Genomic DNA, 23,760 nt, shown 5'->3' with positions numbered 1-23,760 from the left:
AATTTTATATTATACTATTGTTCAACTCAAATTTATGTTATTTTCTCAACAAATTCAATTTCATTTTAATTTAACGAATGATATTATATAAAATTATATATACATATATCAATTCACATTTGTACAATATTGAAGTATTGAGTTTTCAAACTCAGCAGGAAGATATTTATCAATTAACATATTATATTATAATTTTAATATTTTTAAAGTACGACAATTTAATTTTCATGTAAATAGTAATCATATGATAAAAAGTGGAAAAATGAGAGAGAGAGAGAAAGGTTTTGTGCATTTTCCCATTGTAAAATTTAACCTCCTCCTTCACACATATTCCCAACCCAATTCATTTTAGCCCTTTCTCTCTTCAGCCCTAATTCCTGTGATGCTTGTCTATCATTGATACACAGACACGTAATTCTGCCGCCAGTATATTTGAAGGCGAGCTTCTCCCGGATTCACCGTCGGTCTTCTACACTTCTCTCCGATTGAAGTTTGTACACCAAGTAGAATGGTAGTAGTTCTTAATTTCCTATTTAATCTTTATTTATTTTTGTTTTCTTTGAACCGTATGTGTATCTATCGAATTACATCTTAAACTGATTTCTCCAATGTCCAATTGCTTAGAATTGGCTTGATTTTAGTTTTATTGGAAATTTCTAGTGCCTAAATATTTATGCGATCAGGTCTTAGGTTTAGCGAATTTTCACCTCCATTTATCCGTTGTCATTTTAAAATTCGTTAGATTTTTATATTTTGCTTTTGCTTTTGATAGATGATACTATTCGTTTTACCGTAATGTACACATATTGTGGATGATCCTGCTCTCCTTGGAGCTTCGTATTTAGATCCTATTTGTGTTGGTTAATGCTTTTTCTTTGAAAGGATTTTCCGTTTAAATCTGTATTGCCTCCTTTATTATTTACTATGTTTGCTGTCTTATTTTATTCACCACATTGTAGTCTTTGCTTGTACTATGCGCTTGCATATATTTATTTAATTGAAAACAAATTGCTGTATTTGGCGTGTTTTCTTTTTTCTGAATGTTTGTTATGCTTTTTCTGCATTTTTTTTGGAGTCCAATTTGCAGGACTATCCGTATTTAACTTACTTCTGTAAATAGCCTAATTATGTTAATGGTGTGTTTGTTTGGAAACTATATGCTCATCTTTTAGGTTGATTTATCTTATTTGTTGATTCTTCTATAGAGCTTCAGAGAAGGAAGAGGCAGACCTCGTCGGGATTACCCTTCAAGATCAGAAGATAGATCCTACCATGGTCGGGGGAGTAATCCGCCTTCAAGGCACCTCTGGGTTGGAAATCTTCCTCATAACTTAAGTGAAAGTGATGTAGCACATCACTTTTTACACTTTGGAGAGCTTGAGAGCATTGCATTTCAACCAGGCAGGAGCTATGCTTTTATTAATTATATAAATGAAGAAGATGCCTATGCTGCCTTTAAAGAGCTTCAAGGTTTTGGTATCGAAGGCAATCCACTTAGAATTGAGTATGCCAAGGCGGTTAGTTTTGCCAATCCTTGTCTTATTTCCTCTGGTACTGTATTGATGCCTTTCCTGTTCTGCTATTCATTAACCTCCGTTCAAGATAGGGTGTTTGTTATACTGCTGAAGATCCCAAAATACACACACATGGAGATTCGACTCATTGCACAATCAATTCCATCTCATTCTTTGCATATCAGTTACTATTCATTATTCAAAGGGTTCCACTCTTCTTATCTTCCATTCCAACATCAAAGGGGATGCAGAAAAATAGACACTTAATTAGGCTCACTTTTAATTGATTAAGATGCTGATCCTCATTTTGCTCCACAGTCTGATGTGCAATTACTTAGAACAAGTTCAGCTATTTCTTGAAAAACATCTTACATCAATGCAATCCGAGGTGCTGAATCAATGCCTCCTTTTTGCACGTGATCTTGCCATCAAAATGTGGATTCTTTGTGCAACTCTTCTTAAGTGGAAACATGCCTAAGTTTTACCTGTTACTGCTCTGTTTATCATAGATGCAATTGAAAGAGCACACAATTTAACATGTGGAAGAGTTACTGCAAAGTACTCTAATTCAACCAACAAATTTTCAGTTGCACTGACAAAGGTGAAACACCATTGTGGACCAGGAAATCAATAACTTGTCACGACCCACATTTGATTAGACAATTTCAAACCACCTGCCCTAGAAAACTGCAAAATCATATTTGATAGGTTTGGAATTGATGTGAATCCAGATAATTTCTAGTGATTGCACTAAATAGGGATTAGGAGGATGTAAGATGATTCTACAGTAGTGTTGATTTCGGTTAAGAGTTTGGAGGGAAACAAACTATTCACACATACATACATCATTCTAGAAATCCCTCCAAGAGGATTAAAAGGGACATATTTGGTGCAAAGCCTTCTTCTGCCCTGTCCATTACACCGCATCTGACAGTTATTAGGCGGATACATTTCCTATAAGTTATATATTTGTAGCAAAAATTATACGTTGGATTTTGGTTTTCATAAATGACGTCATTTATGAACGTATGCTGGCAGATAAATTAGATTTTGTACTTCATCAAATCATGCTTGAAAATGCCTGAAACCACCTTGCCTCATCCTTGTCTTTTCTTAGTAATTTCTCGTGGGATCTTGCAGAATAAAATTATCTGAAATAGGCTCTAGAATGTTCTTGAGTATATTTTACTGTTACATGTATAATTTGCCAGAAATCATCTCTAGTAAATTCTTCATATGATGAAGAAAGCTATGCCAACTAGCTCTATTTCTTATATATGTGCATCCGGTAGCCAGAAAAGTCAAGACTTTATATTCTTGTTGGTTGCTGGGATTTACATCACATGAATAGGATTAGCATTGATCAGCAGGCCCTCTAAGGCATATATCTCCAGACATGTTTCCAAAAGTTGGAATTAGTTGAAATGTGTAGTACTGAATTTGTGGTTTCCGTTCCCCAAACCATAATATGTATCCCACTTTGTGGTCTCAGTATATCAAACATTGCTACAAAAAGCAGCATTTTGCAACTTGGTGGATGTACACAATAACACAACTAACTTTAGACAACAAACAAACCTCTTATTGGAATCTACTTTGCTTTTCAAATCAAGCAGGACTTCTCATCTCATCACAATGCTAATACACAACTTTATACCCTCACAACTGTATATTCACGTATTGAACTTATTGTTCGGCACTGTTACTTCTGACAACACTGCAAGTAATATCTGATCTTGTATTTTTTCATGTACCATATGCAATTCCATTGCATCAAACCAAGCATATCGTTATTATGTTTTCCCATAGCTTGTACCTGGTAGCCAGTGATTGCATTAGAAACTCAAATCACTTTTCTCAGGAAAGTTGAAAACAATAAAGATGAAGAAAACAGTCTGCACGTCTCTAATGATGCGATAAATATAAGTTGTTCATTTCATAGTGATGAAACATATTTGGCCCATGATACATGTATCTTTTATGCAATTCTGTTTTTAGAGAGACGAAGATATATTGTTCATGGTCAAGTGAGTTGGGCCACATGTATCCATGGAAGAGTTCGGCTGTATGGTGAAATCCATTCCTCCAAAGAAATGGGAAGGTCTAAACTGTCACCACAGTTGCCCATTCCTGATATATAGCATTATGCCGTATGTGTGATATGGACCAAGACTTCAGGATGGGGTCAAAAGAGTTTCTGTTTCAAGGAAGCAAAGTACCTTTATAACATAGTCACCATCAAATGCATGCCCCATATTAGTGCATCTCAACTCCAACAAAAAGAACAAACATCACATACAGCCAAACGTCAACGAAAAGCATGTGGAGTCAATGAATGAAATGTACAATGCAATTTCGAATCGAATTAACCATAAACCTATGTATCTGATTCTTGCTCTGATTGATAAACTTTTCCTACTAATTATTCCAACTGGCTAGCATTCTGGTTTAGTTCAATAACATGCTTGTCAGGAGAAAGAACACATGAATGTAGTAGCGTGATTCTCTCAGCTGTTGATGATAAGCAGAATGCTGTATAGAGATTCCCCTTTCTGATTTCTTTTGAAATCTTTTCTCAGCATTAATATTAAGCTGTGACGATAATGGTGAAGTTGGTTGCTGCATTGACATGTAGTTCTTGGTTATATAATAGCTGCAGCTAGTCATTTTATCAAGAAAACCTAAGAAAACACATGTATAGCTGCTAGACACTCCTCAACAAAACTTTTCCAAGGGTACTTAGGATTTTCTTATCTTATATAGGCCAATATCTGTATATAAGGGGATAATCTAGTCTGAAACCATGGGCTGATGTATAGGCTGAGGTCTACACTTGCTTCCATGTTTTTTAATGAAGGCTAGGAGACCCTAGGTTTTTTGAGTTCCTTTATTTCTGCTTAACCAAGGTGCACTAAAAAATGTGCAACTCATGGAACTTTAAGCACGTGTGAATTATGGTTAGGTGAGACATTATTTGAAAATTTGAAATTATTAGGAATGTCAGTTAAGGTAGTAAGAAGATTGTTTTAGGGGTAGGTATTGTTCTCAGGCTATCACTGAGAATTCTGAATGCTGGTGTTAAGGAGCAAAGCCATTGGTGACCTAGAAATGAATTCTTTTGTTAACTCTTTTGGACCTCAGAAGTTGGAGATCTTTGTGAATTACTCTGGTTCAATCTTTTTGTTCACTTGAGATTTATACTGGATGCATCTCCCTGTTTAGATGCTATATGCAGGACTTTTTTTTGTTGGTACCCTTAGCAGATAACTTTCCACACACACTCACACATGTATGTACAAATTTAGTGTATCCATTTTATTTCTTTCGAGGGATTTTCCTATATCTTAGCTCATCTACTGTCAAGCGAGTGAAACAATGTGAAATCCTCTGATGCTTGTGGTCGCAAAACTCATTACCAAACTACTGCTTGAAGGCTTATATGTTGCTATTATGCTGAAACTATGTGAAACCTCTGTTTGTCTGCATAAGTGAGACCTTTTCCTCTCTTTTGTGTTTCTCAGCATTTTGATTTATCGACTGCTACTTTTTTGATTTGGAACGGTGTCAAGATATCATGGTTCATTTTTTTTTCCTTCTGTTTTATGCCACAGTGAAAATGAAATTTCTTTCTTAGAATTTAGGCACTGTTTCTCCGGTCCCAAAATGATATGGATAATAGGAAGGTGGACTTTTCTTTTCAGTACTTTCTCAATTTGTGTTTCTCTCAACTCTCAAATGTTTAGACTATAAAATCTCTTTGCTGATTTTTCTAAAGTAAACCCTGAAATGTCTTATTCGAGAAGAATCAGTGCACATTGACCTGGGGGCTAGAACATGTGTATGCGTTTGTGTCTGTCACAGAGCGAGAGAGAGAGAGAGAGAGAGAGAGTGAGAGAGGTTGGAAGGAATCTAATGCAGTTGCATCTTGAACAATTTAATTATGGATTAGGGTTGCGGAAGAAGCATTGACTTTTTAAGTGTGATTCAATAGTTGTAATGGAGTTCAAATTTGCAGGAAAAATCATTAGTTCCACCACGTGATGCAGACTACGCTGAGCGAGAACAGAGGGACAATTCACATCCCAGGGGACGAGGGTCTCCCTTCTCCTCGAGGGACGCAAGAATGCGTTACTCTAGTCCTGAGTCATTACATCACAGAAAATCCAAGACCAATGACAAAAATGCAGAACCAAGTGAAGTCTTGTGGATTGGATTTCCTGCCCAACTAAAAGTAGATGAATTTCTTTTGAGAAAGGCCTTTTCACGGTTTGGTGATATTGAGAAGATAACTGCATTTCCAGGCCGCACTTATGCATTTGTTCGATTCAGAGATGTGATGGAGGCCTGCAATGCTAAAGAAACTCTGCAGGGTAAGTTATTTGGAAATCCCCGTGTACATATATGTTTTGCAAAGAACGAGATGGGGCAATCAAACAGAGAGAGGAACTCAAATGTTCCTCCTTCACCACACATTGTAAAATATGGACGGACTGAATATTTTGATTATTTCCCAGCTGATAGGGAGTATGGTCATAAATCTGGGGATCCCAGCATGAGATCTCCTTCTGTGTCGAATATGGATCGTCGTGATCGCAACATAAGGAATAATAATTCGTGGTCCGGGAGAAATGATATCCATGAGCGGAGAAGATTCAGCGGTCAAGGGTCTGAGCTAGGGTTATCCCCAGATATTTATGATCATCCCCATAGCCCTTCAAGGAACATGAGAGTACGTATTCGTGAATTCTCTCCTGAAGGTTATCCTCATCAAGGTCCTATGTATGATGATCCATGGGATTTACCTGAAGATGTCTCTCTCTTGCACGGGACAAAAAAAGCGAAGACCATCACATTTCCTACTGATAATGAGTTACCAGATTTTCCATTATCTGATTTGGAGAGATCAAAACGAATGCCTTCTCGTAATATTCCTCAGTCTGGTCTCCTAGATGATGACAATTCCAGACATTCAGGTTATAGATCCATTCCTGAGCATTTGATGAACACTGGCCAACCATTTATGGAAAGGGGTGATCATTGGAATGCACCATATGACGATTTTCAGGTTGCTCCTACGCCGATGCCTCCCCTTGATCGGAGAAAATTTACTCCTGACTCACGTGGATCTTCCTCAAAAGAAGTGTGGAGGTGGGAGGGAATGATAGCCAAGGGAGGAACAATGGTTTGCCGTGCTCGCTGCTTTCCTGTTGGTAAACCGCCGGACATGGTCCTGTAAGTAGTAGCCGATTATAAACCTGTTAAAAGAATATGGCGACTGCTGAGAATTTCTTGAAATTTTGTGCAATTGACGATAGCCTTTTCATTACCTATTTCACCTTGTGCTTCCATATTACTCATGAAATGATCTTGAATGGTGCAGGCCAGAAATTCTCGATTGTACAGCGAGGACCAGCTTAGACATGCTTGCAAAGCATTACTATCAGGCGGCTAGTGCTTCGGCTGTATTTTTTGCCCCAGCAAATGATCCCGACATTTCATATTACAATGAATTCATGAGCTATCTTGGGGAGAAGCAGCGGGCAGCTGTCGTGAAATTGGATGAACGGAACACCTTATTCCTCATACCTCCGTCCGAGTTCTCTGAAAAAGTTCTGAAAGTACCTGGTAAAGTGAGCATATCTGGTGTTGTCTTGAGGATAGATCCTTTTGGTTCTAGCTATGGCTCCCTCCCTCCAAACGAATTCCGAGAAACTTCATTCAACTCGTTTCAGAATGACTCAGTAGACCAGAATCAAGTCTCACCCTCGCTGCCTTACTTGCCGCCTCCACCACCTCTTACTGGATATGGAAAACCTGCAACTGTAGCTCCTATTCTGGGGAATTCATCTTCTGATTATGATCGGAAGCCTGCAATCCCCCACGATTATCAGAACTCGAACTCCAGTATTAGAGATATTACACCACAGGCATCCAATCCTCCAACGAGTTCCATGGGTCATCCCTACTATTCAGTTCCTCGACAAATGCAGGAAGTAACTCACAGTAGCTATACACCTGGTAACTCCGGTCTCCCCACCAGTGGAAATGGAAAGTGGCCTATTCAGGAGAACCCTTCTATTCCTTCACCATCGCCTGTTGCAGGTCTCCCACCGGAACTTGCTCAGCCGGCGTCGTCTCTTCTCAGCCAACAGGGACACTCGAGCTCCGGAGAGTATAAACCATCAGGAGGAAACCTCAATCAACCTGGATACCTGCACAGAATGCCCCAAAATTACGGATTACCTAATGATCAGATGTCCTCCGATTTCCCACCATCACAGTATAATAATCAAGCGCGGCAGCTGCAGCAGCAATCCCCAAATTTAGTTGCATCCCAACGAGAGGCTCAGTTAACTCACCAGCAGCAGCAACAACTTCAAACTGCCGAGCAAGATGATCCCGATGCTGACCCACAGAAACGTCTGGAAGCAACGCTGCATCTCGCTGCAGTGCTTCTTCAGCAAATCCAGCAGGGAAAAGGTACCTGAAAGATTGAAACTGTTTGTAACATTCCAGAGTTTTATCAAAACCGGCTTTCTGCGTTGCGTTACCTCTTGTACTTGTCATGGATTGTTATATAACAGTAGATTAGAATGGAATAATATGTGGATAAATGCATCTGCACTTTCACTTTCATTCTTCAAGTTGGCTTTGTGTTATATGTTTAAGCAGATAGGATTCAGGTTATATTCCTCAATTTTTGATTTTTTAATTCAATTGAGTATCTTTAAAATCGGTTAAATTATAATGCCTTTTGTGTTCATGTCCGTGAGACATTTCCTTTTATGATAAAAAAATAATATTTTATCTCTATTTTTTTCTCATTCCTACCTTGAGTGGTTGATTGGCGGTTTGGTTTGGTTATTAATCGAATCAATTTGTCAATCAAGCCCCAAACCGATGGTTGTCCTGCTTACCGATTGGTTTATGTCTAGCAAGTTAGTTTGTTATTCCAAAATAACAACAATAGGAGTACAATTTTTAAACTAATTAACATTTTTCCTATGGGCCATTTGAATCACCCATGAGATAGCGACATGTAAAACCCACTTTTCAGATATAAAAAGTAAATTTGAACATTATTTGATGGACGGAGGAAGTATAATAAGTTGTGCTAAAATGCAATTTATTTAATTCATGCAATGTAGTTTATTCAAAGAGAAGCATGTTGAAACATTAAAAATCAATTCAGAAAACCACTCAAAAACTACAAAAAAAAAATGGTTCAAAGGTTCAGGACATTCGAAAAGAAACATATGACATAAAAGGGAAAGAAAGTTCCATCCCAAACTGTCTTTGCAAAGACTAAGAAATTGTTTGTTGATAAATTATGACATTTAGATACTACTCTACTCCCCATCCGCTCCACAAGAATATGCACTATTTTCTTTTTAGTCCATTCCACAAGAACATTCACTTTCCAATTTTGGAAACTCTTTCTGTCTAATAAGGTGAAACCCATTTATATTAACAATACTTTAATTACTTTTTCTCTCTACCTCTCTCTTACTTTACCGGTTTTGCATTAAAACCCACGTCGTCCTCAAAGTGCATATTCTTTGGGGACGGAGGGAGTTCTATGATTATAATTCTTCGTAACTGATAAACTGAAATTTTCCTCGTACAATAAATGAAATGAAATGAAAACTGAAATTTTAGTAATCAATTAACAGATTATCGAATTTAATAAGTTAGGCTACCAATTAGTGGATACTCGACTTATCAATCCTGTTTTCTTTAAGTTCTATAGTCATAATTCTTCGTAACTGATAATTGAAAATTTCCTCGTACAATAAATGAAATGAAATGAAATCAAAACTGAAATTTTAGTTATCGATTAACAGTTTATCGAACTTAATAAGATAGGCTACCAATTAGTGGATAATCGACTTATCGAATCCTCAGTCTTCAATACATGCAGGCTCCGTTTGGTACACGAAATTGGAATTCTTTTAAATTGAATTATTTGTTTATGCAAGTCTTCCGCTATGCAAGGGGCGCCAAACCCCACCAAAGCAGCCGACGATTCTTTGGAGAATCTAAACGTTAATTCTAAAATGTAGGAATTCATGAATTAGGGTTTTATTTCCTTGAGCATGAATTATGTGCGTTTTTGTATGCAATTGATTGTATAACATGTGATTAATTGCTCTCATAATCTATAAAAATATATCATATATCTGATTTATTTATTTTATGCAAGTCTTTCCGCTGTACAAGGGGCACCAAACCCCAACAGTTGGGCATTGAGATGGTAAAAACTAGAGATGTCAATCGGGCCAACCCGTTCGGGTTCGGGCCAATCCGTTCGGGTTGTCGGGCCATTCGGGTATGGGTTATTCGGGTTATGATTTTTTCGGGTTATAAAAGTTCAACCCTAATAACCCTTCGGGTTTCGGGCTTACCCATCGCGTTATTCATGCGGGCCAATGCGTATTTTTAGTTTTTTAAATATTTTTTGAAAAAATAATACATATTTTTAATTTTCTTTAATTATATACTTATTTTTAATTAGTCATGCAACAAGTATTTTTAATTTTCATTATTTTTTTAAAAAAAGATTAAGTTTTTCTAATTAAAATAACATATTCATTACATATTTACGTAAATATTTACAAAATATCTATCAATAGTATGTTTATGTTTATGTATTTAAAACATAAATCAATACTTTGTTTCAAAATTCAAACATAAATCAATTCTTAGAAAACTGAATAAAATTTTCATAACGTGAGAGGTGGAGCGTAGATGTAACAAAAATATTTTGAATTGTTGAAGAGTGAATTATAAGATGCTAGCTAATTGGAGTAACTCTAAATTTTCTTGAATTATGATTGGTCAAATTTAATTTATTCCAGCTGTAAAAAAGTCAAATACTAATGTATAATAATCAAAGTACGCATAATTCAATGACGGAGCGGCGCCAAAACACTTTGCACTATTATATTAGAAATATACTAAAGAAAGCTTTTATATATGAGTATTTATGAATCAATGAACAACATAATGATTTTTTTTCGTGATCTTATATAGTCGGTTGACGTATTTGGATTTTGCATAGTTTTAGAGAGTTGTCTTGGATGATTTTGGTTATATTTCTATATTTTATCAGATTCCTTTCCCTCCTCCCTTCTACCTTATCATGCTTGTCCGTTTGTAAAGATAGCTTCTATCTTTCCAACTGTTGGATTCACTCAGTCACTCAATCCTCACCAGAATTGTTAGGAACATTCACTCATTCATTTTGCCATACCATTGATGCTTGAGTTTTATTGACAGAAACTAGTTCCTTAAGGTCTTTTCTTTGGTTGTAATGGGGCCAGGGTTTATAATATGCATACTTTCTATTTTTCTCTCTTCTTTTTTTGTGGGCCAGGTTATAATTTCCTTAGAATGTACATGTATTTTTTTCTATTCTCTTTTTCTGCCATCTTGGCTACGATTCTTCGTCACTATCCCCTATACCAGTTGGTGAGTTTCCTAAGTCCATCCCTTTGTTCACATGGCATGAAAGCTTAAGGTTTCCAATAGAAGGGATAATTATAGTTCAGGCTCAAAGGGCGTTATTAGGAGGTGCCCTTACAATGAGGCAGGTTCATAAGATGCGAAAGAATTTGGCCTCAACTAGTTATTCCTATTGCCTTTAGTCCTCACTAGCCTATTTTATTTCCCCCTAAGCATCAATGGTAGCCTCTCCAATTTTTATATCAGTACAAAGTGTTATACTTTGGCTTCTAACTCATATTTAGAGGGCTTCACAAAGGGTTAGATTAAAGCTACTTCTATCTTTCTTACATCCTACCAACAGATTTTGGTTTATTAAATGAGAGAATCTCACAAATCAACATGTATCCTCTCTTCAATCACTCGTACTAAGGGAATCTTGCCTTTATTTTCTTAACTAGTTAATATCCAAAACACATAAGTTTAAAACAACTAACATATGACTCCTAACCAATTTAAACTCACATAAAGTTGACACCAACTACACCAACTGTTCCCCTCTCCCATTTCATTTCAGCTTGTCCTCAAGCGAAGGTGATGAGTGATACGCTCGGATTTTGCACTATTTTAAGGTCTTTATTTGATCCATTTTTAATGTCAAAATCACAATTCATTTCCATATTTTGCATATTTTCTCTATTATGGTATTTTGACGTGTTTTGTGATATTTGTGCATATTTGAGCCTAAAAAGACAGCAAAAAGTCAAAGTTGGAAATCTAGAGCATTCAAGACGCCCAGCGGTCCACTGCAACACGCACAGCGACCGATGGGGCCCAACGACCACTGAGCCAGTAGCGGTCCGCTCCAGAGAAAGTTGTGCTGAAATGAAGAACACGCCCAGCGACCGCTCGAAGAGTTTCCAAAGCTACGGGATTATTCACAGCGACCGCTGCAACATAGTGTAGTGGCCTCTATCCAAGAGGCAGAGGCTACGGATCAGTGTGCAGCGACCGCTAGCCAAGGTGCAGCGGCCCGCTGCGAAAACACGGCACACGAATTTGACCTACTTCCTTTTTAAGATTTACCAAACTTAGCCACCTTTTACCTTATTTCATGCTGCTCGATTTTTCCTTTATATATATATATATATATATCCCCTCAAACCTCTTCATTAGGATCTTCTTTTTGTCTTATAATTCTAGAGCATAAATTTGAGAGAGTTCTTCATTGTGCAAGAGGTTGAAGAAGAAATCTAGAGAAGATCAAGGCTACAAGGATTCAACCTTTGGGTTTTATTGCTTTAGTTCTTATGTTCTTTTTGTTTTCCCTTCATTCTAGGTTTTTAGATTATTCAATTATGTGTAACCAAATTAATAGGATTCTAGGGATGTGTTAGTAACGACCTTGGTTATACAATTCTGTTTTCTATTTAATATCCGTTTTGTTTTTACTTTGTTTCTTCCCTAAGTTGTTCCATAATACTTCACGTTTGAGTGACACATTCGGTGATAATTTAATATAACTTGCTACATAATCGTGAGAGGAGGTTGGCGAGTAAGATCCACTTAGTAGACACTACAATTAGCTTCCCTTAAAACGACACTGCTAATTGAGAGTGGGGACTTTTCAAGGGTCTTAGGAGCTTTTAGGAGTTACGAATCTAGGATTGACAACCCTAGTGTTAGTAATCTACAGTTGTACCGCATGGGCAAAACTTATGTGACTCGTTCTATTGAAGGATAAACTGTGTTAGGGTATTGTAGTTGGAATTTGTATAACCATAACTGTGAACGCACATCCCTGGAATTCTCTTATCTCTCATATTTTACCTCTTCAGTTATTTGCAATTAGTTGTTTTCTTGCTTTCAAATTGTTTTTAGTTTTCAAAATTTTCAAAACTTTCGGTTTTCCTAATAGTGAACGAAGCTTAGTAGAAGGTACACAGTCTGTGATTGTTTTTCCCGTGATCGATATCCGGTACTGACCTTTAGCTATACTATTCCTATTCTGTATACTTGCAGGTATTTATAGTGCTAATAAAAAGTGCATCAAGTTTTAGGCGCCGTTGCCGGGGACTACATTCACTTTGTGATTGATATCTTCAAACAGACGAATTTAATAATTTGGATTTTAATTGCTTTCTGTTTTTAATTTTAAGTTTAACTTTTGTTTTGTCTTTTTCAGGTAGTGTATGCGAACGTGTTTTGAGAAGGACATCTTAGAGGCGCTCGATCTCGAACTTGAAAGGACACATAGGAGAATAAGAAGTGATCGAAACACAATGGAGGACAAGCTAGAGTTGAGTTGGAAAGGCTGCAAGCCCAAGTAAAGCAGTTGATGGATGAAAAGATTGCCCGAGAGGCCCAAGAAAAAAAAACAGGGAGGTAGTTCCTGTTATGCATATGTTTAATCATGGGAACATGATCACATTTCCCGAAGGCCCTCGTATAGATGCTAATAATTTTGAGCTGCGAATACCCCTTATACAAAGGGTTGAGCAACATCCTTTTGCAGGTAGGGCTACAGAAGATGCAAACCGCCACCTCTCGAAGTTCGTGGAGATTGCAAACATGCTGAAATTGAATGGTGTCGATGACGACGCCATTAGGGTAAGACTAATTCTCTTTTCATTAATCTATTATGCTAAAGAGTGGTTTGAGTGTCTACCTACAGAGCAAGTCTCCACATAGAAGGATATAGTGGTAGCATTCCTCGATAAGTGTTATCCGCCGGGCGCTATTCTGAAATTGAAGAGTGATATCTTCTAGTTCATTCAAGGCCCCGACGAGCCTCTCTATGAGGCCGTTGCTCGTTTCAAAAGCCTCATCCGCAAGTGCCCCAACCACGGTTTCACTGTGGACCATCAGGTAGGCATACTTTATAATGGTTTCACTGAACAAATTTGTGCTATGTTGGATACATGGGCCAACGGAGGATTTCTGCGGAAGATTGGACCAGAAGCCATGACGGTAATTGAAGAGTTTGCGACCAACATCAGAGGGTGGTTTAAGGAGTGACATAGCTTGCGACAAGTGGCGGCCATCAACGAAACCGATGATAGCTCTTTAGCTAAGGAATTGGCTGAGCTTAGGGTGCGGGTTGACCAAATGGACACTTCAAGTAGAGAGGATCCGGTTCCACCGACCTCCGTCATAGCGGTCACCAAACCCGACGCTCCTTCCGCTCCTTCCGAGGATAACAACAACTTCTTGCAACCCCCTGCAGGATTTAATGTGAGCAAATGGGGGGTAGTTGAGCCCGTGAAGAAAAAAGAGAAGTGTGACCAAGGGATCATGAAGATCTTGGAGGTGCTAGTGTAAGATAGAAAGACCAATGACACCAAGATTGGGGTCGTTGAAGCAAGGTTGAACAACCTCGAGGCCGGAATCAACACCGTTGTCACCGCCGTCACCAACATCAAGAATCAAATGGACCAAGTCCAATAAAAGATAGAGGAGGACAAGGCAAAGGCAGCAACACGAGTGGTCGATATCAACAAAAAGTGGGTTGCAAAGCAAAAACGGACGAAGTGGAAAACTCCGCGATAGATTCTGGGGTCTGCCCGATGCCCAGCGGGCCGCTGCAAGCTTCCCAGCGTGCCGCTACCGAACAAGCAGAAACACCCGCGAAGGATGGACTCGTGCGGCACAATGGGATCATACTCCCTTTTCAGCCAAAGAGGAAGTTTAAGCTTGAAGAGTAGTTCAAGCACTTTTTAAACATGTTTTGTAAGGTCCATACTAATATTCCTCTTGTTGAATCGTTGCAGGAAATACCTAGGTATGCAAAGCTACTAAGGGAGGTTGTGTTAAAGAAGAAGAAGCCTACGAAAGCTGACCTTAAGTTGCCTCATCACTGCAGCGAAATCATCCAAAGGGAGAAGGCCGTGAAGCAAAGGGATCCCGGTCAATTCATCATTAGGTGCTCAAATGGGGAAGGAAAAGTGGATAAGGCTCTCTGCGATCTTGGAGCGAGCATAAACATCATGCCATTAAAGTACTATGAAAAGCTCAATATCGGACCACTCAAAACATCGAATGTGATTATTAGGTTGGTCGATAACTCTGCAATCAATGCGGTGGGCATGATCGAAGATGTGTTGGTAAAGGTAGATGATTTTATTTTCTCTGCCGATTTCATTGTGCTTGATATGAAAGTAGATAAAAATGTACATCTAATCCTAGGCAGAGATTTTCTAGCCACAAACAAAACTCTTATTGATGTAGGTAAGCGGGAGATCACGCTTAGTGACAATGTTAGCAAGTCCACCTACAAGATAGAGAGCGTGATGCTCAAGTATGAAGAGGCGCTAAGAGCAAAGATGAAGTATGAATGCATGGTGGTTATGATGACCGACACAACAAAGCCTAAGGGACCACAAAAGGGGAAGATCTTTCTAACCCTTCTATTTTTGTTGTTAATGCTTTGCCTCAAGTTCCTAAAAAGGGCAAGCCTAATCCTCCTAAGGTTCCATCGCAGGAAAAACCAAAGAGGAAAAAGAAGAAAACTCAACCACAAGTCGACCCCGAAATCTATGTGATCAAGATCGCGAAAGGAAATACAAATGGTGGAAAAAGTTAGGCACTAAATTTGTCCAATTCACGGTTTTCAGCACAAGGGTCGTCGATTCGCCCACCTAGTTGGGACACTTCAAGTCGAGCCAACGACTTAAAAAAAGACGCTTGTTGGGAGGCAACCCAATTTGTTATTTTCTTTTTTTTTCATTTTTTTCATTATTTTTATTTTTCTGCAATTTTCGTGCATTTTGCACATAAAAATAATAATAGAATAAATTTAAATTTAACCCATAGCGGCCGCTGCACAATCCACAACGGTCGCTACATGTTTACACGTGTGAAGGTACAGGGCTGGTCCTTAGGGCGGGCCGCAGCGGTTGCTGCGCGGGCCGCAGCGGCCCGGAGAGACGAGAAGTTTTTCAGAAGACCTGCAGCGGTCGCTGCGTGTGAGGCAGTGACGCGAAATTACCTATAAAGGTAAGTTTTTCTTATTCCATTCTTCATCTTTTTCTCTTCATTCTCACTTGCACACGACCCCAACTCAAATCTTCATCAATTCCACACATCCACACTCTCATTCATCCATTGCATCTCAATTTCCAAGTTTTCATCGTCCAATTCACTCCAACACAAGGTATGAATTCTAATTTGATTTATGAGTTTAGTTTCAATTCTTTCATGGATTTTGCTCTCTATTGTTGAAATTGTTCGGATGAAAAGCGTGTTTTAGCATGAGGGATGATTTTGGTGATGTTTATACTTGTTTTTCATGGTTAGATTTTTGCATAGGGTGGTGAATTCCCTCTTGTTTTTCATTGCTTATAAATTGCAATCATGTTCATAACATTGTGAGGCTATTATTACTTCCATGAATTGCAATACTTGTGTAGATTATAGAGATTGTTGTTTTGTGATGTTTATGTTGATACGTCTCTGCATGGGGGATTAATTCTTGTTAGGGGATGGATTATTGTTGTTCTTTTGTGTTGATATTATTTTACATGTTCACATGCTACACTCTAGAACACATATTTGATACAAACTTGCACTTTTGTTGATTTTTGATTTATGTTTGGTTGAGTGCAAGTTTGGGGGAAACCCTTGTTTGTCTATTTGTTTGGTGCTCTTCTAAAAACTTGATTTTCTTTGTAGGAAGATGACAACAAGAGGCAAGCCCGAAAACGCGAAGAGCTATGGAATAAGCCTTCTGTTGGATGTCCACAAGGCTATTTGGAAGAAGGTCTCGGCTAGAGACATGATGCCTTCTAGGTTTCTGGACTCTCGCCAGCGACCGTTTCAGTGTCAGCAGCGGCCCGCTGGCCACTCTCGAGAAAGGTTCTGACGCGTCGTAGCGACCGCTGCCCAACTGCAGTTTCCAGCGTGATTTTTCAAAATTTTTAAATTTTCTCCCCGTCCAGCCACTACGCGAAAAATTTTCAAGGTACGTTTTCTTTTTACTAGTTTACTCACGTCCCTACCGATTCTACAAACTTATTTTACACTGTGTTGTAAATACGTTTCGGGGGATGAAGTGGTGGACCGTGAGTTTAGGTTTTTGCTTTTTGTTTTTAGGGTTTTAGTTAAGTTTTTGTTTTAAAATCCGAAGGTGAATCCATGTCATGGACTTAGCATGAAGAACTTAGAAACACGCATGCTTAGGGACACATTAGACCGAGTTGCCAATGATACAAAGTTCTTTTTATCTTTGATTAAGTATGGCTCGACGTCTTGATTTAATGGTTTGGTGAAAAGGTGCATAAATAGTGAATTGCTTGTTCGCCTTGAATCATGCATATACCTTGTGAGATTTGAGCCTAAATTCTTTCTTGTGTGATTATCTGCATTCATGTATATGTTTCTAGAACTTGATCCTAGTATGCCTAAGTTTACATAGTGTTTAAGTTGATTTAGGAGGATGGTAGACCATTTTTTCTTAGTTACTTTTATTCCCAAATTTTTGACCCTCTCAAATTTTTCCTTTTGGAGCCAATTTTGAGCCTTTAAGCCTATTCTTTGGAAGCCAAATAAATGGGGACAAATTTTGAGCCTTTAAGCATATTCTTTGGAAGCCAAATAAATGGGGACAATTCCTTGGGTTAGTTTAGTTTTTATTATCTTTTGTAAAGGAATTGGAGAGATAAGGAGGGAAGTTATAAAAAGTAGTGTGCTTAAATGTAGAAAAGTGCAAGTTGTGAAATAGAAAAATTCAAAAGTGTGCTAGATCTAGAAATGACGGTTATGAGAAAAGAAAATAAAAATAAAAAGAAAGGTTGTGTGAAAAGAAAAAGAAAAATCAAAGGTTTGGAAAGTGAGTTGAAGGAGAAAAATAAGTATTAAAATTGTCTTGGGTTTTTAGAAAAGTGGAGTCATTTTAACTCTACTTGGGATATTTTTATTTTGAGTCACTTTTTAGCCAAATATTCCTCACTACCAAAGAGCCTACATTACAACAAAAAATAAAGACCTTTCGAAATTTTGATGCTTAATCACATCAGGTAGAGGAGGGATTAGACTTTGAGCAAACCTATCGTAAACTTTGCATGATGCATGATTTGAGTGCTTTTACACTTTACCTTTATACACTTCGAGAGAGAGAAAGAATCACTTCCCATCTTTGGAAATTTGCCACATGTGAGTGCATGAATTCAAGGTGATCCACGAGTTAGTAATGAAAGTGCACTAATAAGCCCTGCTTGATTTGATTGCGTTAATACAGGCTTGATCTTTCTATTCCATACTTAGAGGTAAATACGAAGTCTAGTCCTTATGCATTCTGTGCGTCTATTTTGTATTGATAAGTCGCATTCTAGGCCTTGGTTACTGGTCAGTATACGTGCATAATTGGATTATATCTGCAAAACAGTTGCTAAAGTGTGCAGGGAAATGGTTCCAGTCAGTAGGAAGGATTTTGGATAACTCAGGTGAAAAGAGCGCCAGAAGGGTGCAATACTGATCAGGATGCATGCCAAAAAAGGCTCGAGATGGAGAAGAAGGATTGCTGGGAAGGATCAACCACAAGCGAGGGCAAAAGAGTAATTTCACGAAGAGAGTCTACCCTAAAAATCAAGGGCAGGCCTCCCTATAAAAGGAAGCCACTTGGAGAGAGAAAGGGGGATCATCAACACACTCCACTCTTAGTTAGAATATTTTCTCTCAGTAGATCAGTTTCCTTCAGCATTGTCCTATATCTTCTCGTTCCTCGCCACAGCCATGGTCACCTGAAGTTCCATCAGTTCGCCGGAGATTCACCTTCCATCGTTCCAGCCAGTCTATTTCGTAGTCATAGCAGTTTCATCGCCCGGAGTAGGAAAATAATCTTTATTCGCTTTCTTAGTTAACCTTTACTTGTTTTCTTTCGTTGGATCTGCTGCATTTTCAGTACTTATCATCTTATGAAGTGTTTTGTTAGCTCCAAACGTTTTATGCAATGAAGTTGTTTTTATGCATCTCTTTCTGTTTGAATCTGTTTCATTCTGCCTAAGTAGCTCAGATCTAGTGTTGTAGTAATTTCTAAGTGTTGGAAGCATGATTTCATTTGGAGTTGTTCGATCTGAGTTTGTAGTTAAGTTTGTTGTTTAGATCTAATTCCCGAAGTGTTTAAGTGCGAAATTTGAGTTTACGTAAGTTCTGTCACCTTGCATGTCGTCCAGTATGCGTAATTCTTGATTTCGTGTGTTAATCTTCGAATCTTGTTGTTTTAATTTGTGGATCCGAATCGTGAAGTTGTTAATCTGAATTGCAGTCCATGGAATCTGAGTTTGTTTGATTTGGGGTGCATACTTGTTGGAGAAGATAACATCAACATCTAAGTTTGAGACCACTTTTGCTTTTTAGTTGCTTTTTGCTTTTGTCATTTGCTTTTCATGCTGGTACCCTACAGATCTGACAGTGTAGCCACCCAACCACCACTTATTATAGTAACTATCTACTTTCCATGCTGCTTCCGTTTAGCCTTTTATAGTAACTATCTACTTTCCACTTGTCCCTGAAGCACCGTGTCCCCCACACTCACGTACACAGCTGCATGTCGATCATTTTCACACCACCCAGTCAGTAGAGTACCACCTTTAATTCCTGTCTAGGTAGAATCTCAACTCAAGCGTGGTAGCTAACCAACCCCTCTCTAGACTATCACCACAATTACCCAAAGCGCATCCATCTCTGTGGGATTCGACCCTTACCTCCACTATACTAACCAGTAGAAGTGGGTTGAGGAAATTTAATTGATACCAGGTTTAGGTTGTCGTGCCAACGACTCAGCTAGGTTGAGATATTATCCTGATCAGTTGGATGCACACATGCATATAACACAATACCGAAAACCTGCTCTTTCATGTGTCTTTATTATTTTGTTCGAGGACAAACAAAAATGTAAGTTTGGTGGAGTTGATACGCTTGGATTTTGCATTGTTTTAAGGCCTTTATTTGGTCCATTTTTAATGTCAAAATCACAATTCATGTCCGTATGTTGCATATTTTCTCTATTTTAGTATTTTAACGTGTTTTGTGAGATTTATGCATATTTGAGCCTAAAAAGACAACAAAAAGTCGAAGTTGGAAATCTGGAGCATTCAAGACGCCTAGCGGTCCGCTGCAACATGCACATCGACCGTTGGGGCCTAACGACCGCTGAGCCAGTAGCGGTCTACTCCGGAGAAAGTTGTGCTGAAACGAAGAACACGCCCAACGACCGCTCGAAGAGTTTCTGAAGCTACGGTATTATTCACAGCGACTGCTACAACATAGTGTAGCGACCGCTATCCAAGAGGCAGAGGCTACGGATCAATGTGGAGAGACTACTGGCCAAGGTGCAGCGGCCCGCTGCGAAAACGCGACGCACGAATTTGACCTACTTTCTCCCCTAGATTTACCAAACTTAGCCACCTTTTACCTTATTTCATGCTGCTCGATTTTTCCTCTATATATATCCCCTCAAACCTCTTAATTAGGATATTCTTTTTGTCTTATAATTCTAGAGCACAAATTGTTTTTAGTTTTCAAAATTCTCAAAACTTTCGATTTTCCAAATAGTGAACGAAGCTTAGTAGAAGGTAGACAGTCTGTGATTGTTTTCCCCGTGATCGATATCTGGTACTGACCTTTAGCTATACTATTCCTACTATGTATACTTGCAGGTATTTATAGTGCTAATAAAAAATGCATCAATGAGGTGGAAAACAGGGATGTTAGTGACAAGATAGGAAAATAAACTTTTCACACTTAGACCAAGCAATGGGCTAAGTGGGAGAAGTTAAATCACATCATACTGAAATAAGCACAATAAAAGGAAAATAGAGAAACTTCTCTCACTTAGACCATGCAATGGGCTAAGTGGGAGAAGGCCAAGCAAAGCATACACAAACATGTAAAAAAGGAAAAACAGAGAAACTTCTCATACTTAGACCAGACACTGGGCTAAGTGGGAGAAGAATACATATAAGTAAACAGAATCATATATACAAGCAAATAGGAGCAATCATAAGCACGAAACATAAAACTAAACCAGAAATTAAAAATTACTTGGTTAGTTTAGTTTAGTGTTTCTTCTCGCTCCCAAGGGAGCCAGAGTGCCTGGTCAGCCTGGTCCTCTTGGCCGTGGATGAGACAGGTAGTGCAGAGGGTGGTTGGCTGGTGGTGGTGGTTGGTCTCCTTTTCTTTGATGTTCCAGCAGGGTTAGTATCTGGAACGTTCTGATGGAGTTTATTCTGACTTGATGCTGAACCTGCCGGTGAGGGTTGGTGGGAGAATTGAGATTCTTTCTCCATCCAGGAGATTACTCTGTCAACCAGGTCAACCACCCTAGTCATCTGCCCCATTGATTTTTTAGCAATGTGTTTTATTCCGCATTATGTTCACCGTCTCCTCCAATCGTCAGGTGCAGCTGCCTCCTCTTCATCAGTCTCTATCAAATCTTAGATTTCTCTAATGGGATTCTCTTGGGGCTCTCTACTGACCACGCCTGGAAGAGTTTGCAGTGGCTCTCCCAATTCCTGCGTTTCTTTTTTACTTTCCTTTCCTCTCCTTTTCGATTTCACACATCTCCCGAATCACCTCAGACGCGATTTCTTCAAATGTCCGGCCGGTTCCCTTCTTCCCCTGGTTCACCTCTGCTTTGCTTTCGCCGTCTGTGCTAAATCTGGGTGAGGAAGACGTCTTAGGTCTAGCGGTTTGGGTGTCCGATAAGGTTGCGACTTCACTTAAACTCTCAATAGAGTCTATCTCTCTCTCTCCTTGATTCCATCATGATTTAGTTTGGCCATCGCCTCCTTGATGATCTCTGCATACAAATTGCCCGCGGACGTCTCCGGTGGATGAGATGTACCGACATTCGAGAGCGCCGTGGGTCGTGAGGTGAAACGTGTCGTGCCCTCTGGCTTGGGAGTTGCTGGAATCAACCGAACTCAACGTCCGGTGGAAGTCAAGCAACTCCAAATGAAATCATGCCTTTAACACTTAGAAATTACCGCAACAACTAGATCTAAGCTACCTAGGCATAATGAAACAGATTCAAACCGAAAGAGATGCATAAAAACAACTTCATTGCATAAAACGTTTGGATCCCAATAAAACACTTCTAAAGATAACAAGTACTGAAAATGCAACAGATCCAACGAAACGATAACAAGTAAGATTAACTAGGAAAGCGAGTAAAGATTGTTTTGCCACTCCGGGCGATGAAACTACTACGACTACGAAATAAACTGGCTGTAACGATGGAAGGTAATTCTCCGGTAGAACTTCAGGTGACCATGGCTGTGGCGAGGAATGAGAAGATTTTGGATTATGCTGAAGGAACTGATCTACCGAGAGAGAATACTCTAACTAAGTGTGAATGTCGATGATGATTCTCTCTCCAAGTGGCTTCCTTTTATAGGGAGGCCTGCCCTTGATTTTTAGGGTAGACTCTCTTCGTGGAATGACTCTTCTGCCCTTGGTTGATCCTTCCTAGCAATCCTTCTTCTCCATCTCGAACCTTTTTTGGCATGCATCTTGGTCAGTATTACACCCTTTTGGCGCTCTGTTCACCTGAATTATCTGACCCCTTTCGTACTGATTGGTACCCTTTTCCTGCACACTTTAGCAACTGTGTTGCAGATATAATCCAATTACGCACGTTATACTGACCAATAACCAAGGCCAAGAATGCGACTTATCAGTGGAGCTGATGGATTCCGCCAAGTTTCATGAGGGTGTTGACGTTGGTTGGCCGAAGCGACAGAGGGTCAACATCGCTGGCTAGTACAGCAGCAGCGCCGGTTCCCACGACCTCCCCGACGATGCAAAGAGGCTCCGACCCCTCCTTTGTTTTCCCGCCACCATAGCCCTGTTGGGCAAAAGATTTAGGGGAGGCGCCGGCGGGTCCCGGGAGGTCCAATCGGCAGCTCCTAGTGTCCAGCCGAATCCTGAGCCCGCCCACCTCGCGCGCATGCAGCACCAGTAGAGCATGATAGACGTCATACAAAAGTGGAGTATGACGACTGACCCCTTACATAAGAAGATGCTCAAGGGGGTCATCGACAGTATGCGGTGCGATTTGGGGCTCCCACCTCTCGGCACAGGGGGAGCCTCTGGGGACTCTGATGCCGCCGGGTCTGGCCAAGGGGACGACGATGAGTGAGAGGGGGGCGCGGGTGTCGAAGCTGTAGGATGGTTTTTTTTTTCGTGAATTATGTATATATTTTTTTATTATTTATGTTTTTTTATATATAAAATGGTTGCATTTTCCCCGTATTCCTGTTGAAATTTTAATTCCGTATTTGTGAATTTGTGATTTTATTTGTTGAGATGTCCTAGTGCTTGTCCACTATTATGCAGTAGGATGTTCTAGTGATGTGGCAGTGCAGTGGCTAGTCCTAGTGACGTGGCATACGGTGTTTTTTGGCTAGTCCTATATCAATCTTCCACCACAAGCCACAATTTCTTTCATTTCATCATAAATACGCAATCAATGGAACAAAATAAATATAGTGGAAAGAGTTCTTACCGAAATTTGTGAAAAAGAAGACGGGAAAAGCTTGTGAAAAGATGGGGATGAAGAAACGATGAGGAGGGAGAGGAAGAGGGGCTACCGGAAGCTAAACTCGCCGGCGAATTTGAGAGGGGGAGAAAATCTGATCCCTTCCCACCATTGTGTATATGTGTGTTTAGAAAGAGAGTTGAGAGAGATTCATAGGAATTCTAGAGAGTTATATTTAGTGTGTGTTTGGGTGAAGTGTGTGTGGAGTATTCTAGATCCTAATGTTAGCACGTGTGTGTGTTTAGGAATAGGATTTAATTTCTTTCT

General features: G+C 39.3%; 1 protein-coding gene and 1 long non-coding RNA gene across 2 annotated transcripts; one reads left to right on the top strand and one right to left on the bottom strand.

Annotated features, from left to right (window-relative positions):
- Positions 1-282: 282 nt before the first annotated feature.
- Positions 283-8,158, top strand: LOC121784708 (flowering time control protein FPA-like). Its single transcript, XM_042182922.1, has 4 exons — positions 283-511; positions 1,206-1,517; positions 5,530-6,746; positions 6,895-8,158. Exons 1-4 carry the CDS (start codon positions 509-511, stop codon positions 8,000-8,002), a joined length of 2,640 nt encoding a protein of 879 aa, XP_042038856.1. The 5' UTR covers positions 283-508; the 3' UTR covers positions 8,003-8,158.
- On the bottom strand, positions 7,600-23,653 carry LOC121784709. Its single transcript, XR_006046764.1, has 3 exons — positions 23,461-23,653; positions 7,874-7,998; positions 7,600-7,726 (listed from the first exon to the last, which is right to left on the bottom strand). It is a non-coding gene; the product is annotated as an uncharacterized LOC121784709 (long non-coding RNA).
- Between the last annotated feature and the right edge of the window lie 107 nt (positions 23,654-23,760).

Source organism: Salvia splendens, chromosome 21 (genome assembly GCF_004379255.2).
Source record: "Salvia splendens isolate huo1 chromosome 21, SspV2, whole genome shotgun sequence".
NCBI classification, from domain to species: Eukaryota; Viridiplantae; Streptophyta; class Magnoliopsida; order Lamiales; family Lamiaceae; genus Salvia; species Salvia splendens.
This window is presented reverse-complemented; position numbering and strand designations above follow the sequence as displayed.

What these genes read in the sequence shown, in the direction of transcription:
- LOC121784708 (XM_042182922.1), top strand. An exon ending in GAATTGAGTATGCCAAGGCG is followed by an intron (nt 1,518 to 5,529) that starts GTTAGTTTTGCC and finishes TCAAATTTGCAG; the next exon opens with GAAAAATCATTAGTTCCACC. An exon ending in AAACCGCCGGACATGGTCCT is followed by an intron (nt 6,747 to 6,894) that starts GTAAGTAGTAGC and finishes TGAATGGTGCAG; the next exon opens with GCCAGAAATTCTCGATTGTA.